General features: G+C 37.1%; 1 protein-coding gene across 5 annotated transcripts in view; it reads left to right on the top strand.

Moving 5' to 3' along the window:
- Positions 1-18,125, top strand: part of LOC105466678 (polypeptide N-acetylgalactosaminyltransferase like 6) — a 1,213,852-nt gene that overhangs the window by 1,042,381 nt on the left and 153,346 nt on the right. For all 5 annotated transcript variants that reach the window (XM_011715760.3, XM_011715757.3, XM_011715758.2 and 2 more), the window contains one exon: positions 15,519-15,636. In XM_011715760.3, the coding sequence (XP_011714062.2) occupies positions 15,519-15,636 (118 nt within the window). The remainder of the gene's footprint in view (positions 1-15,518; positions 15,637-18,125) is intronic.

Genomic DNA, 18,125 nt, shown 5'->3' with positions numbered 1-18,125 from the left:
GCTCTGTACTTCATCACTGGTCTAAGCATCAGATGAAATTGTATATAGAAGGCCATTCATGGAGTACTGCACAAATCAAAATACTGAGCACTTTTTCCTTTTTGCTTTTCCTTCCTATTTTTAATCCTGGAACTGGAGGGCACTGAACAAATGAACTGAGGAACACAACCCTTCCTTCTAAAATTTGTTCTGGCCATTACCTCTCAGCACACAACAATCTATCAGGCTGACAAGCTCCATGACAACCTGCTAATGTGTAGTTATATCCTGGCATTCCACTAATTGTGCAGACATTAAATACTAGATCTAATTCCAAATAATTGATTTCTTTGGTGTATTTGAGAATGTTCTATGCTGGAAGGCATAGAGCTGTCTTTAAAAAGCAGAAAGTGTGGATAAGAAAATTGTATTCAGTCAAGGGTACAGAAGAATTCTACTGCAAATAATTTCTGGCCACTAGTAAGTTTAGCATACAAAATATTTAAGAAGACAGGCTTAATATGATGAATATAAATCAAATCCACCTAATATAAATTCCTAAAATAAATAATAAACAGTAAGGAAACTGACATAGGTGGAGTTGTCTGAAAGCACAGCTTGAGACACAGATTTGGGTATATTTGATTTATTGGAGGAGTGTGCATCAGGAAAGATCTACAAGAGAGCTGGAGAAAAAGACAGAAAAAGGAAAGGGGCCAAGAAGGGCATGACCTGATTCAGAAAGATCTGAAGCATAAAGTGCATGTAGAGGTGGGATTTCTCCATGAGAAAAGGGGAGTGGGCTTTTCTATCCCCACATCAGTCTGGTTCCCAAGTCTAGGCTCCTAACTACTACTCTATGTTCAGTCCTTAACACTCACTCTCAACACATAATGTGAAACTATTTCCAATGTTATCTAAGAAAAGACTATAGTATAGATAGTCTTTCTTAGAGAAAAGACTATAGTATATTTCCATTTAGATGCCAACCTGCATCATTTTACCATCTTCTGGTACCCACACCCTGATTTCTCTCTAGGAACAATTCTCTCCTCCACCTCATTCTGTCTGGTTCCCATGAAGTGGATTCTACCCTCTACTCTAGAAATGGAGAAATCGACCCCTGCATAAACTAATCAATACATTCACATGTGTTAGTCTCCCCTTCTTAGGCTCTGGAAAGACTCATCCAAATAGACAAAGATATGACATAGCCCACTCATGACACAGAGTGGATTGTTCTTCACTTCTTTCATTTCCTAATTCCCTTCTTCTTTTCCCTCAGTCCACACACCCTGGTATTTTCTCTGAAATCCACGGGTCCAGGTGACCTTTACTGTCATCATCATTATCATCATCATCAGGTGTTTGTAAAAGATAGAAATTCCAGAGTACCCCTAAGTATTTTTCCTGGGAACCACAAGAACATTTAAGGATCATTAAGATCCTAGGAGTCAAAGAGAGCCTACCATTTGAACAAATTTATTGGTTTTTTTTTATTTTTTTATTTGCTTTTAAAGATGGGTCCCAGTATGTTGCCCAGACTGATTTTGAAAGCCTGGCCTCAAGTAATGCTCCTCCCTCAGCCTCCCAAACCACCAGTATTGCAGGCTTAAATCACCACGTCCAGCCTGAGCAAATTTCTATATTGTTCTTTTACTGCTGTAATTGTACATATTTTTGTTACTGGTGGGTTTAAAATTGTATTTTTTTATGACGTCAGGGCAAAGAATCCATTTCTTCTGTATTTTACAACACAAGACTATTTCAGGTAATAGCCTTTCGCTTTGGCCCAGGGCCTGTGTGCATTTCTCTCTTTGGTCCCTGTTATGAGGAATAGTTTTATAGGTTTGATATGAAATGAAAAGTTTGCTCCTCAAAACTTTCAGCTGCAACAGAACAGGTTACAGGGCAGTGTGAGCTACAGAGCTAAGCAGATCCTGCTCTGATTTGGAGATAGTTGAACAGTTCAGACCAGCCTATGACAGAGACACCTGGTTTACTGATGATAAATCTTTAACGACATTACAAGCACATGATAAATTCATCTCAGGATTATTAGAGAAACTGACCAGGATTAAAATAAGAAAGTACTTACTCAGAAAGTGTCATGGAGTAAATTCCATGTAAACTTGTATGCTATTCTCTGGACCCACTAAAAATAACTTGGAAAGAGACAAGGACAATTGAGGGTACAGTTTCATATTGACATTAAATGTGGATATTCTTACAAATGATTTGCAAACATGTTTTGTTCAGACCCAGAGTATTTCATCTGCTGGCTCACAGAGTTGGGAGGCTACAACTACAAATGCCAAAAAAAAAAAAAAAAAAAAAAAAAAAAAGTAAGAGGGTATTGGGGGAAGGCTTTGCCTCTCTCTCTTCTCAGAGTTTCTGCTCCATACCCTAATTACCTCTGGTCCCAAGCCATGTCAAGGGCCAGGCCTTCTAAAACAACTCCTTTTTGTCCCTTCCTCAGGAGATAATAAAGATGAAAATAAAGCTTTTATTTTATTTCCTCCAGGTTGTTGAACATTCAAACTGGCCTCCCCACAAGTTGAACACATTCTTACCTGGTTTCAGAAACTCCATTGTGAGTGATGAATGTGCCCCGACAGAAACAGGGTTACGTGCCCTCCTGTGTCTCAGTCTTCCCAAGCAGGAGATGGACCCAGCAAACAGGCTCTTTAGATATGGCTATACTGATCTACCTTTCCTTCATTCTTTTTCCATACTTTAGGCATGCATGTTCCAGGCTTCACATTCACACTTTTTAGCCCAACAGAGGGAACAGTAGGATCTATAGTCTCTGACTCTAGGGTGTGTGTGTGTGTGCATGTGAGTGTGTGTGTGTTATATTGTATATGTAAAAGTTGAGAAATAACACTCAAAATTGTCCTTCAAGGCAAATGGTACAATTGTTTCTCAATGGTCAGTTAGGAGAGACTGGTAAAATTTAGTACAGCTTTTTGTTTGTTTGTTTGTTTTGTTTTGTTTTGTTTTTTTAGACAGAGCTTCGCTCTTTCACCCAGGCTGGAGTGCGATGGCGCGATCTTGGCTCACCAGAAACTCCACCTCCCAGGTTCAAGCGATTCTCCCACCTCAGCCTCCCGAGTAGCTAGGAGTACAGGCATGCACCATCACACCCGGCTAATACTGTATTTTTAGGAGACACGGGGTTTCACCATGTTGGTCAGGCTGGTCTCAAACTCCTGACCTCAGATGATTCGCCCTCCTCGGCCCTCAAAGTGCTGGGATTACAGGCGTGAGCCACTGCGCCCAGCAAGTTTAGTATATTCTAAACAAAAAGATACAGAGATATTTGGGGATTCATTTCTGCTATAACAACACTGATTTGTGTCCACAGTGGTCATAAGAAGTAGAGTTTTGATTACATGTATCCTTCATGCTAATTTGCAGAACAGAAATAGGAAGCAATTATGTGATGGGGGGAGAAACTATTTTTTTTCCTCAGATTATTTTTAGGATAAAAATGTGAATGAAAACAGCATCCTGTACTTTTGATTTTGATGAATTTTGAATGCCCTTCCCCTCAATTAGGACAAATTAGTAGAAGTTTATTCTAATTACCTTCTGTTCATCTCAATTATTTTAAGCATTTCTATTTTAATGTGATTTCTAAATCAGCATGCTTGAGTTTTAATGTAAATATCTTCTCCTAAAAATGCAAGATGCACTACAATGTAGTGAGACTTTAAATAAAGAAACATGCAGAAATATCCATCCAAATAAATTATCCTTCAAAAAAGAATAGCACATTGTTTAGCCTCAGGAGATTGTTCCAAAGAGTAACTACAGGAAACATTTTCGGAACTCATTTTCCCAGATTTCTTTTGGAGTCCGCTTAAGAGTCAAACCAGAAAAGAAATTTCACTTCTTTGTAGGCAGATCTTACTTTCTGACCCAAAACTGTAATCTTAGCTTGATCTTTTCTATTTCTGTTACACTTGCATGTCCTCTTTTCTTAACTCGTTACAGGCCTATGCCACCCCACCTCTCCCGTCAATCACCATATCCTGCCAATTTTACCTCTTAAATATTCATCCTATTTATATTTGTTTCCACAGCACTAGCAAAAGTGCCTCATCTCTCCTGGACTGCCATTACCTCCCAATGGGGCTCTCTGCTCTGGTGTTGTCATCCTGAAACTCACCCTCGCTATGCCATCCGAGTACTCCAATCAAAACAGAAACCTGCATGTATTAGTCTCATTAAAATTATTCAGTGGTACCCAGTCACATACCGGCTAAAATTATTAACCCAAGATTCATAAACTTTGTTGGATTGGCCTTCCAGGAGCATCTATAATTCCCTTGAATCTTTATACAAAATTTTGTGTTTGCATTTATGCAAGGAAAGACCCTTCCACCAGTCTCCATGATGGAGGAAAGAATAACAACTGGAAGTTCCCAATCAAAACCATGCTACTTAATGTGTTACAAAGACTCTCAACATTCAGTGCTTCCTCCTAGCCTGGTGGCTTCCATGTAGGCTGAATTCTCTCATGATAACTCAGAGCTACACGATCAAATGTTCCAACAAACAAGACAGGAGCTACATGGTCTTTCATAAAGCACCTCGGTAGTCACAGGGGGTCAAGTCTGCCATCCTCCATGGGTCAGAGCACCCACAATCACACCCAGATTCAAAAGGAGGGACACAGACCCCACTTCTCAATCGGAAGTGGTTTAAGATTTTGTGAACATGTTTCAAAGCCGCCATAGATCGTGAGGGAGACAGGTAGAAACAGAACATTACAAGGGTGCTGTTTTTCCCTCCTGTCAGAGTTAGATGAAACTTCTTTGTGGATAGGCTTGACCTAGAGGGGCTAATAAGGTGATGCTTTTTTCTAGACTTTTGATAAGTTATAGTTATAGACTTTTTGCTTAAGAACTCTTTTCCTCAGGTCCTGTTTTTTGTTGTTGTTGTTTTGTTTTTAATAAATTAAGGTCATTAAGAAGGGTGTAAATGTACAGTATAAATTTATTAAAAGATAATGGGCTGATCAGAGGTATTAAAAAATCCATGCCACATGCAGTAAATTTTTGCTTGATATAAAGTGTCAGGAAATGAGACCAAAATTGCCTTTCAGTTGCAATCAGTGCTGTAGAGAAAAAGCATATTTTGCCTTCCTTACTAAGATGAAGGAGTAATGTTTTCATAAGAAGAAACTGTCAAATGTGTATTAAATAAATGAAGCATAAAACAAGCTTTCCTGCAGTTTCAAGCATGCTTGGATTTTAATAACAAGCATTTATTCCGTGAATGAAAAGTTATATTTGTATCCTAGAAGAAAGGCTCTCCCCTCTACGCTGGGTACTTTCAGTTTTTAACATTCTCCAATACACATGAAGTCAGTGATTTGCTCTGCCATTTCACATCACATTTTGATGTTGGTGTTCATGGGAGAGATAAGAGCCTGGACTAAAGAGGGGAGAGCAATGGGAAAGGATCCTTCCAGTGTTAGTTGGAGAGTGTAAGGGAATATGGAAACAGATAGACTAGAATTAAGACGGGATGCGGAAGCTAAAGCCCAGTAATGTGCACTCATCAACTTTGTGTCAGTGTCTCAGGGACCCCTCCGTACCAAATTATGGATTTAGAAAAGGGCAAAGGTCATGTTGGAGGACAAACGAGGTGGGAAACAGGAGGGTTTCAGAGTCCCATCCTGATAATGTTATGAGATCTAATCTATGTTTTATGTAAGAGAAGCTAGGTACCTTTGCTAAGCCCAAAGTGGGATTCAGAGACTGACAGTGCTGGTGAGCTGGTGACACCCTGGGGCATCTGTTTACATGTGTCGCTAGTTGTGCAGTTGGCAGTTTTTTAAGCTAAAGAATTACAGAACCATTTGGGAAGCTGGGAGAGGAGCAAAGGCAATAAGGGGAACCTCAAGGTGACGTGATGGCATCCGCTCCCGTCTGGCCTGAGAGACTGCATGGTGGCCCCTGTGGAGAGCAAGGTGAATTCCAAAAGAGAAAGAGTTGTTTTGACAGAAGACTTTGTGAAGCTCGGGGTATTCGCAGTGTGGCTTTAGCACTCAAGCCTAGGACAGGACACACAGTTCCAGGCCTAGGTCCCAGGGTGACCTTCCCCAGAAAGGCCACTCCAGGGGACGAGCAGCGGAGTCCGACCACGGCTGGCAGAGCAGCTACCAGCTGGAGGGGGCTGGCAACAGGCACTATAGCAAGGTGACTTCATGGGCCAGAGGAGAAAAGCACGAGCAGACTTGTTTCTGAGGATATGGTCACATCCCTGGGGACTCTCAGAAAACCAGGAGAATCCAATGGGCAAAACACTGAAGCACTGCTATTACACAGATGGACCCAAAGACCCTTGTCATCTGGCTATTAGTGTTAAGGTGACCTCACTTCTCCTCTCAGGCAGGATGAGTTTGCACTGAGATTGCATAAGAAAATGATTAATAATTGAAACATTACCAAGGTCATTATCCTATTATGTAATGTGAATCTAAGGTCGCTTAGAAATTAGAAATGAATGAATCCAATAAGAATTACTGGATAATTAGACTAGGGGCATAATTTTGGAACATAAAAAGAAACCCAAATCTATACTTTAAGCCGAGGTGCCAATCCTTCTCATTCCTCAGAGAGAAATGGACAGGAAATGACTTAAGAAAATAAGCCATCATATTTCCACTTTGTATGTCCCCAGACACCTTTGAGGAGATTTCTTCAAAGGAGACAAGATGTGTTCTGCCATTTTTAGGAGTGGAGTGTGGGTGACCCCAGCAGATTGTTTATCATCCACCCACTAAACAGCAGGAAAGATCAGCTCTATCCACCAGGCGAAGCCATCTATTACTTACTGTAGGAACGAGGAAGGGAATTTTGGAACCCTCCATTGTTGTTAGATCCTCCCTTTGCTCATACATAAACACACACACACACACAGACACACACAAACATTTTTGACCACATAAAAGTAACTGAGGGACAAAGCATCTTGGTCACATAACAGAAGACTAAGGCTGAAAAAATCTTTACAGCATCTTATCTATTTACCTCCTGAACCCACTAACATTGTTGATGTAGTCCTTTAGAGGCATCCACGGTTTTCAGTTTCATCTCATATAAAGATCAGTGCCAACCACTGAAGATATGGAGGCAGCAATATTCTGAGCCACTTCAGAACCAACAGCTTAATTGAAACATCAAACCGAGGCCCTCACACAATATTTATGGCTATAGTTTGGTTTAATGCCTTATATAATTGGTACCGACATACACAAGATTTCCATCAAGTCTTTATATCCTTTCACAGAGGAGTCTACTATTCTACATATGAAGTAAGCAGCAAAAAGCATATTCAATCTTATAAAACCTTTTAAACCATAACAGTATGATATGTCATTATGTGTGTGATAAAAACAGAATTATAAATCATGGTACAAAATAGCACAAAATTTGTACCATGATTTATAATTTTGTTTTCTTCCTCATCTTATCCAAAAAGCTGAGGAGTCATAATTCTGCCACCTGCTTTTGGATAACTAGTTGGCCTTATTCCTTTTCTACTAACTCTTTTCTAAACATTTGCATTTGCATTTGTAAATCTAGGAAAACAGAGAGCTTTTTTTATGTTTAAGGAGCAGCTTCCACTTTCATTTTCAGAAGCTCTGAAATCCCGTAAATCCAGTTATGCTTTGCAATATACCCTAGCATATGAGTGCAGAGAACTTTTCAAAATGACCCCAAAACAATTGAGCCTATTTCAGAGAGACTTTAGAAATAAAGAAACTACCCAAAAGCCTGTCGTCTATCAAAAGCTATTTTCATCTGTCAGTAACATAATGGAAATGCCAATACATCTTCCTTTAAGAGCTTGAATCTCAAAATGAGGTCTGTTATCTGCCATCTATGGGTATACCACAAACCGTCCCAGAACTCAGTGGCTTCAAACAGCAACCATTTTGTTGGTTCACCGTTCTTAGGGTCAGAAATTCAGACAAAGCTTGACTAAATGGTTGTTCTGTTGGTCTCTTAAATAGGGTGAACAATTTATCTTGTTCGCCTGGGACTTTCCCAGTTTTAGCACTAAAAGTTCAGTATCTGGGGAGACTCATCAGTCTCAAGCAAACCGGGACAGTTGGTCGCCCTGTACCTGGTGTCTTTCATGGGGTGCTGGGCATCTGGTGGTTCAGCTGGAGCTGGGTGATCTAAGACCATCTCACTTGCATACCTGGTAGTTGGTGCTGATTGTCATCTGGGCCACGTGTCTCCAACAGGCTTCCTGAAGCAGTAAGAACGGGTGCAAGCCTCAGTGCATAAGACCTGTGCTTGCACCACATTTGTTGATGTTGGCTACACCAAGTCACCTGGCCAAGCCAGTCAGTGTAGGAGTGTACCACACAAGGGCATGGACACCGGAGCCACGATTCACTGGGACCATTATTCTTACCATCTAACATAGAGTTGCATTCCATTTAGTTCAGATTTAACAAATCTGAGATCCCCATCTTATTAATGCTGTTACTTTGGGAGTCTGTCCTCTACTGGTAAGTCAAAGAACCCCTCATTCCTGGAATACAATCCAAGTTAACTATTGTTTCTCAGAAGGAAAAAGCAGAAAATCTCTGTTTGTTGCTATTTTCGCTGTTGTTGCCACTTATTACTGTTTAAAAAAATAAAAATTCCAGCAGTTTAGTGCAGTCTAGTAGAAGAAGTAGAAAGTGAAATGCTGCTAAGACATAGATCATTCATTTATTCAATACTTCCTCAGAGTCCATGGAACGGAGAGTAACCCTTGGTTTACTCAGCACTGCTGTCTCCGGGCACAGGCCTGGGCACTTGGTGGGAAACCTCTTCACTTACACAATTTGTTCAGTTCCCACGCTATCGGAGCCATTTCTCCCATTATACATCTGTCGTTCCAAGATGGATGAGTCAGGAGAAAGCACAGCCTTCTATGATTGGAATCCATTTTTTCCTCCACTTCTGCATCCTGGCCTTCCAAAGAGGACACATTTCTTCCAGCCCAGGAACAGCCTCTATCTTTGCCCCTAGAGTGATCATCTCCTTGCATACCAGAACAATAGTCCTCTCTCATCCCCATAGAACCTCATGATACCATAAAAAGTAAACAAATTATACAAAAATGATAATTTTTAAAGATAAATTATACAAATGAATGTATCTGTAGTTATTGTCACTCTTTTCAAAATTCTCATTTAAGCAATGCTTTCATACTTCAAAGGACAAAGTGTTTAAAAACAGTGTTTTAACCTGAAATATCATTTTACTCCACAATTGAATTCTAGTTGAAAATAATTATATTTTAGCTGCAAGTGTTCTGAGTCATGGGCCAACTAAAGATTTCTGGTTATATAATTGAAAATTATGTGGTTCATCTTTATGCTTATAGACTTGGCTTGACTGAGTCCTGAGGGAAACTGTGCCGTTTCATTGCTGATCAAATTCACATTGCAAGCCACATGTCCGGAATGCTCACTGTAGCCACTGAAATGAATGGAAATTGTGAGCCATTTTATTTTCTAAGAGGTCAAATTGGCAGTCTCCTTTAGTTTACTGAACCTAAGTTTTAATAGTAAGTAATTTTTTAAATAAATTTATTTATATATGTTTATCTTTCAATATAACATCATTTTTTATTATCCTGATCCCCAAAGATTATACAAGATGCATTAAAACTTGAAATAATGTTGTCTGAAAATGTGAGAAAGTAGGCAAAAATAAGCCAGAGAATTTTTTTTTTTTTTTTTTTTGAGACGGAGTCTCGCTCTGTCGCCCGGATTGGACTGCAGTGGCCGGATCTCAGCTCGCTGCAAGCTCCGCCTCCCGGGTTCACGCCATTCTCCTGCCTCAGCCTCCCCAATAGCTGGGACTACAGGCGCCCGCCACCTCGCCCGGCTAGTTTTTTGTATTTTTTAGTAGAGAAGGGGTTTCACCGTGTTAGCCAGGATGGTCTCGATCTCCTGACCTCGTGATCCACCCGTCTCGGCCTCCCAAAGTGCTGGGACCACAGGCTTGAGCCACCGCACCCAGCCCAGATAATTTTTTTTAATTAAACTGCACCATTTTTTTCATTTACGGCATAGAGAGTCAATATGTGAAACAGAGAATATTAGGAAGATCAGCAACTCCTTAGAATACTGTAGGAGTCACTCAAGGCTACAAGCATTAAGTACTGTATCTTGGTTTAGAGAAGATGACCAACTACACACTTTGAAAAATGCATTCACAGATGAAAACATAAAGAGTTTCTTGCTGATACCGAATAAAGAATGGTTTTAGTACACTTTACCGTATAGCCTCATTAATTTAAAATTTAGCTAAGTTTAGAATATAAAAATTGTTATAGAAAAGTAAATTAGTCTACCATAAGTAAAAAGGAAAGCATATTTATTACCTTATTTAACAGACTTAACATAAAATAGAAAATTGATTTCTACTAAATATTCAGAAAAGTCATGTATTTCTATGGCCTGTAGAATAAAAAATCTTCAGTAAGAACATGTTGCTTCATGATCATATTAATTTTAAAAGGCATCTCATGGATAACAGGTTTGTATTAGTAGCAAAACTCAAAGCCTGATTTGTGATATTGTGAGCAATATTCATAAAGTACATTAATATGTTAAAAGTTACATGGACACAGAGCCACATTAGAACACACTTGCAATGTGTTAACACTTTCAGGGAAACAAAAATAGCAAGAATATTTTGCAAGAAAACAAACAATGTGAAAATAAACAAGTGAGAGATTGTAGGAAATGGAGCCCATAGCTAAAGTTTCAAGTCATTAATATTATGTTTAAAGCAAAAGACTGGAAGAACATGCTCAAACTAATAAACTACTCTTTTTCATTTCCTCTAATGAAAAAACAGTGTGACACATTAAAATCTTTTATCTTTAATATATGAGGGAAGCAGTCATCCTTGTTAACTTCAGTACAACACTGCATAATAGTTAACTCCTATTTTGGTGGTGGAGTATGAATTTTAATCCACAAACTCAGTTGTGCATAATACGTCACAATTTAAATTTTCCTTAGAGCCACTTATTTCCAACAGAATACAGAAAAGGTGTTCATAATATAATTTCATCTATACAAAATGGTGTTCATAATAAAATATTATTTAAATCTTTTTAAAAGGTAATTGGCCAATTAAACAAAAATAATAATAATACAACATGGGGATTTAAAACATGTGTAAAAGTAAAATGTGTGATAACAAAGACATAGACCGGGGGAAGAGAAATGCAGCCATACTCTCAGTAGCTTTTTATAATATATGTGTGGTGACATAATATCACTGGAACATAAACTGTGATCAAAGAAAGATATATGCCATAAACCATTACGATAACAAAGAAACCACTTAAAATGAAGAAACAAGGAGTACTGTTATGTCAAAAAGGATAATAAATGAAATTATGAAAAATATCCAGTTAATCAAAAGGAAGACAAAAAAAAGGGGAAAGAAAACAACAGGTGAGACAAATAGAAGAGAAAGAAGAAGATTATAGATTTCAACCTAAACACACGAATAATCACATTGAAAGTAAGTGATCTAAATAACCCAGTTGAAATGCAAGATGCAAGTATATGTTACCCATAAGAAAACTATTTTAAGCGTAAAGACACAAAGAGTTTAAAAGTAAAAAGATAGAAAAAGTTATAAATACTAGTATTTAGATAACACAAATCCAAATAAAGCTGGACTGACTACAATAATATCAAGACAAAATAGATGAGAGAGTGAAGAATATTATTAGGGATAATAAAAGTCATTTCATAGCGATAATAAAGTTAATTCATCAAGAACAACAACAACAAAAAAAGCCTGAACATGTATGCACCTATTAAGAGAGCTACAGAAACATGATGCATAAAACTGACAGAATAGCAGGAAGAAATAAACAAATCCAGAATATAGTCATAGATTTCAATACCCCTCTTTCCATAATTGATACATCAAGGTGATGTAAAGTCAATAAGAATATAGGAGATTCGAACAACACTGTCAACCAACTTGACCTAATAAATATTTGTAGAACACTGTACCCAACAGGAATAGAATACACATCCTTTTCAAATACACATGGAACATTTACCAAGATAGACCATATTCTAGGTCATTAAAATGTCACAATAAATTTAAAAGAATTCAAGTCATACCAAGTATATTCTCTGACCACAATGGAATTAAATTGGGAATTAATAACCAAAGGATCTCAAAAAAATTCCCCAAATATTCAGAAACTAATTATATACTTCTATATAACCTATATGTCAAAAAATAAAAGAGAAATTAGAAAATATTTTGAACTGAATGAAAAAAAAACATGATGTATTCTTATATTTGTAGTAGTCTACTAAAGCAATAGTTAGGAAGAGATTTATAGCACTAAACACCTATATTTTTAAAAAGTCACAAATCAGTTATCTCAGTTTCCACCTTAAATAACCAGGAAAGAAGAGCACATTAAGTCCAAAGTAAGCGGAAGGATTAAAATAATAAAGACTAAAGAGAAATCAATGAAATATAAAACAGAAAAACGATAGAGAAAAATCAATGAAACCAAAAGTTAGTTCTTTCAACAGATTAACAAAATTGATAAGCCTCTAGCCAGACTTACTAGGAAAAACAGAAACGATACAAACACGTTAACATTATTAATAATTATGGAAATGCAAAATAAAACCAAAAGAAGATACCACTATACACCTATTATCATGACTAAACTTCAAGACTGACCATAACAAGTCTTGGTGAGGACTTTGAAGCAAATGGAACTCAACACTGCTTCCAGGAATAGAAAGTGGTACAGCCACTCTGGAAAACAGTTTGGCAGTTTCTTGAAAGATTAGACATACCTACTACATGATCTAGTTATTCCACTTCTAGGAATTTTCCCAGGAGAAATGAAAGCACATATCCACACAAAGATTAGTACACAAAGTTTATGGCAGCTTGTAATATCCCAAAATGGGAACAACCCAAACATCCATTAACAGGTGAATGGATAATCAATTGCGGTAAATTCATGCAAATAGAATACTACTCTGCAATTTAAAAATAATGAACAATTGATACATGCTAGAGCATGGATGCGTCTCAAAATAGTTATACTGAATGAAAGAAGCCAGACCCCCCAAAACATGTATACTGTATAATTCTATATATATAAAATTGTAGAAAATGCAAACTAATCTACAGTGACAGAAAGCAGATCAGTCATTGCCTGTGGAAGGAAATGAGAAGAGATTACAAAGAGACATAAGGAAACTTTGACAAATAACAGATAGGTCCATTTTCAGTGACGGCTGCATGGAGATACACACAAGTCAAAATCTATCAAATTGTACACTTAAAATATGTGCAATCAATTGTACGTCAATTACACAACAATTAAGCTGTTTTTAAAACTCATGGACAAATATGAGTAAAGACATAAATACAGTAAATAAAAAGTTTATTTCTTACCTGTCATTCACACCAATCAAGACAGGAGATACTAATTTATTTAGGTCTTTGTAGGAACATCAATAAAGGTACAGGAGATCCATCTGAATTTATGTTATTATATGTCTAAAATAACCTGAGATACACTGCATGAGTTTTTTATAAATTCATTAAGAAAACAAGATTATTGTGTTTCTGACAATTTGCAATAAAAACCCAACCTAGAATTTTTCTTGCCCACTATCTTTAACACCATACCTCTGGTAGTTCTAGTTTTGGGATTCATTGTGCACAGTGTAAGTTCTGGTGCACTTTGTCTCATGTTTTACACAATCAAATAAGAATATATTTGTATGACTTGGGACTTTTCTATTTGCAGTTCAGCTTAAATAAGACTGAGAGTTTCTGACTACTTATAACTAACACTTGCAGAAGCAATGCTTACAATTGGTAAAGTGTTCTTTGGGGAACTGCACCCGATAAATGTTACAATCCTAGTTTGTTGCAGCTTCAGTTGTAATTCCTCTCTGAAATTCAGTGGGTGAAAAATGGGAAAAGATCAGGCTGCTAGAGAGAGGGATAAAGTAAGGCACATATGATTTTTGGATTTTTATTACAAACAAAATAAAAAATTACATGAGAGAGTTTCTTTATATTATTTTCTGAATTCTGCCCACTTTCCTGGGGAAAAACCTAAATCCCTCTTCCAGTCTTGCAATCTCTTCATCTGCATAAAGCCTACATCTTCAAAAAATTCCTAGACTAAAGTAATTAAATCAGGTACCATCTTAGCATGCAAAGTCTTTGAATTATATAATACACTGAAGACAGATTCAGGTTTATGTTCTCCAAGTGGCTCATAAAGCATTACCAAGACTAAGTTCTCAGTTGATCAATAAATTGGTGTCTACTATGGTTATGCATATCTTTTTGTGTATATCAACATTTAAAATGTTGTACTGTTATTTATAAATATCCTTTATTTCAAAAAAATTTTCAAAACTGTCACATCAATTATGTGTTTTGATCGATTTGCTTGATCTGCATAAGGGTGTTCTCTGTTTCATATCCATTTGTATGTAGTTATCTCTCTTCGCCTCCAAACTTTGAAACAGAAACAGTGTTGTGGTAAAGAGCCCTAGCTCAGCCTCACCACACACTAGCCTCAGTCTTGGGCAACATTCCACCTCTTCTGCGTGATTCCTCGAACCGTGCATAGGGATGTTTATTGTTCACAGGGTCGTTGTGAGGATTGATCAAGGTAATTAGATATAGATCTTATCCTTTAGCCCAGCGCATAGTGAGCAGTCAAAAAATAAATAAACAAGAACACTTTTGAACTGCAAAAACATTTAGGGCAGGGCCCACCAAGTAGTTATAATTATCTTATTACATGAATGCATCCTAGCATGAGTGGAATACTTGAAAATTATTATTTAATCAAAATTAATAGTTCTTAGAAAGGCAGAGAAGGCCTAAAAAGAATAGTATAAAATGAAAAGACTTAGTTTAAATTTCAACTTTAGCACATTGAACAACTAATTCTGGTTGCTTATTTTATTCTAACTAGCCGATTTGTAATTTGTAAATTGGACATGACCTGTTCATAGTAGATGCTTGGTGAATGCGTACTGAGAGATTACTCAAAGATATTGTCTACAAAAGCATTTTCAATACTTTTATCTGTCTGATAGAATAAGATCCCTTTAGTTTGGGGAAAAACCATAAAATTGAGTGATATTTCTCACTCACTCTATTATTACTCATGTAGTAATATTTCTCATTAATGACAAACAAGTGGAGCAAATGTGGCTCTGCAGGGCAATTGTTGCATTAAAACTTGAACTGCAAATATTTAATGCTCACAAGAATTTTTCTCCATCCCCACCCGTGTCCACTTTGGTAACAGACCCAAGAGAACCCTATATCCACTTACAGAGAACGAGTGCTGAAAATTCCACACAGCTGACCACTAAAACATATCTTGAATTTTACTTTTTTCCCAAGCAAAATGCCGTTGTCTGTAATGTTCACGGTCCTTTAAAGATTATTTTGTTCATTTCACAGGTCTCCTGTTATGGCTGGAGGTCTCTTTGCTGTGGATCGGAAATGGTTTTGGGAATTGGGTGGCTATGATCCAGGTTTAGAAATCTGGGGCGGAGAACAGTATGAAATCTCTTTTAAGGTAAGCCCCAAGACCCTCTTCACACTATGTCTACAGAATTTTGACAATTCTGATAGAATATCAGCATGTTGCTTTGTGACCTATGTTCTGGGATGACTTAATAATGATAATAGACATGTCACCTTCCCAAGTGAGCTCTCGTAGTTTCTTTCTTTTTTGGTTTTTGTTTTTATTTTTCTTGATATATAATCATTATACATATTTGTGGGGTACATGTGAAATTTTGATATATGTATGCAGTGCATAATGATCAAATCAGGGTAACTGGGATATCCATCACCTCAAACATTCATCTTTTCTTTGTGTTGGAGATACTACAATTCTTCTCCTCTAGCTATCTTGAAATATAAAATAAATTATTGTTAACTATAATCTCCCTACGTGTGTAAGGCCATTTTTGCATTGCTATAAAGAAATCTCTGAGACTGAGTAATTTACAAAGAACAGAGGTTTAATTGGCTCACAGTTCTGCAGGCTGCACAAGAAGGTGGTGCTGGCATCTGCTTCTGGTAAGGGCCTCAGGAAGCTTTTAGTCATTGTGGAAGGCAACAGGGAGCCAGCATGTCACATGGTGAAAGCAAAAGCAAGAGATACAGGGGTGAGCTGCTACACACTTTTAAACAACCAGATCTCACGAGAACTCACTCACCAGCAAGGGGATGGCGCTAAACCTAATTCATGAGGAATCCATTCCCCATGATCCAAACACCTCCCACTAGGCCTCACCTCCAACACTGGGGACCACATTTTGACATAAGATTTGGAGGGGACAAACAACCAAACTATATCACTACAGTAGTGTCAATACTAGAACGTATATCTTCTATTTAACTGTATTTCTGTACTCATTAACCAAATTCGCTTTTTACCCCCTGCCCACCCCCACTCCCTTCTATTTCCAGCCTCTGATAACCACCAGTCTACTTTCTACCTCCATGAGATCAACTTGTTTAGCTCCCCATATGAACTAGGACATGGGATGTTTTTCTATGCCTGACTTATTTCACTTAAAATAATGAACTTCAGTTCCATCTATGTTCCTGGAAATGATAGTATTTCATTCCTTTTTATGACTGCATAATATTCCATTGTGTGTATATACTACCTTTTCTTTATCCATTCATCCAATGATGGACACTTAGGTAACTATTGAGACCATCGCCACAAAAAAAAACGGGAATGCAGATATCACTTCTACGTACTGATTCCTTTTCTTTTGAAAATATACCCAGCAGTAGGATTACTAGATTATATAGTAGTTCTATTTTAGTATTTTGAGGACCCTCCATACTCTTTCCCCTAATTTCCATATTACTTTGCATTTCCACCAACAGTGTAGGAGCATTTCCCTTTCTCTATTATTTCAAAGACAAAAAATTTAAAAATGCTGCATCCTTGCCAGCATTTTTTAATTTTTTGTCTTTGAAATAATAGCCAGTTTAACTTGGATAAGATATAACCTCAATGTGGTTTTGACTTGCATTTCTCTGATGACTAAAGATGTTGAACATTTTTCATATACTTGTTGGCCATTTGTATGTCTTCTTTTGAGAAATGTCTATTCAGGTATTTTGCTCATTTTTAATTGAATTATTTGAGAGGTTTTACTATTGAGTTGTTTGAGTTCATTATATATTTGGGTTATTATTTCCTTGTCAGATGGATAGTTTGCAAATATGTTCTCCCATCCTATAGGTTGTCTCTTCACTTTGTTGATTGTTTCCTTGCTCTACAGAAACTTTCTAGCTTGATATAAATTTGTCTATTTTTGCTTTTGAGGTGTTACCCAAGAAAAATCTTTGCCCAGACTAGTGTCCTGTAGTATTTCCCCAGCATTTTCTTCTAGTAGTTTCATAGTTTGGGGTCATATAGTTAAGTCTTTAATCTATTTTTGGTTGATTTTTGTATATGATAAAAGATAAAGATCTAATTTCATTTTTCTTCTTATGGATATCCCATTTTCCCAGCATCGTCTATTGAAGAAACTGTACTTTTCCCCATTGAATGTTCTTGGCACCTTTGTCAAAAATGAGTTGGCTGTAAGTGCATGGATTTACTTCTGGGTTCTCTATTTTGTTCCATTGGTGTATGAGTCTGTTTTTATGCCAGTATCATGCTATTTTGGTTACTATAGCTTTGTGGTATAATTTGAAATCAGGTAATGTGATGCCTCCTGCTTTGTTCTTTTTGTTCAGGACCACTTTAGCTATTTAGGTCCTTTTCTTGTTCCCTTCAAATTTTTGAATTTGTTTCTGTCTCTTGTGAAGAATGTCATTGGTAATTTGATATGGATTACATTAATTATTTATATCATTTCGGGTAGTGTAGAGATTTTGACAGTATTAATTCTTCCAATCAATGACCATGGTATATCTTTCCATTTTTTATGTGTCTTCAATTTCTTTCATCATTGATTTGTACAGATTACTTCACTTCTTTAGTTAAATTTATTCATAGGTATTTTTGAGCTATTATAAATGGGATTGTTT

The sequence above is a fragment of the Macaca nemestrina genome, chromosome 3, assembly GCF_043159975.1.
Source record: "Macaca nemestrina isolate mMacNem1 chromosome 3, mMacNem.hap1, whole genome shotgun sequence".
Taxonomy (NCBI): domain Eukaryota; kingdom Metazoa; phylum Chordata; class Mammalia; order Primates; family Cercopithecidae; genus Macaca; species Macaca nemestrina.
This window is presented reverse-complemented; position numbering and strand designations above follow the sequence as displayed.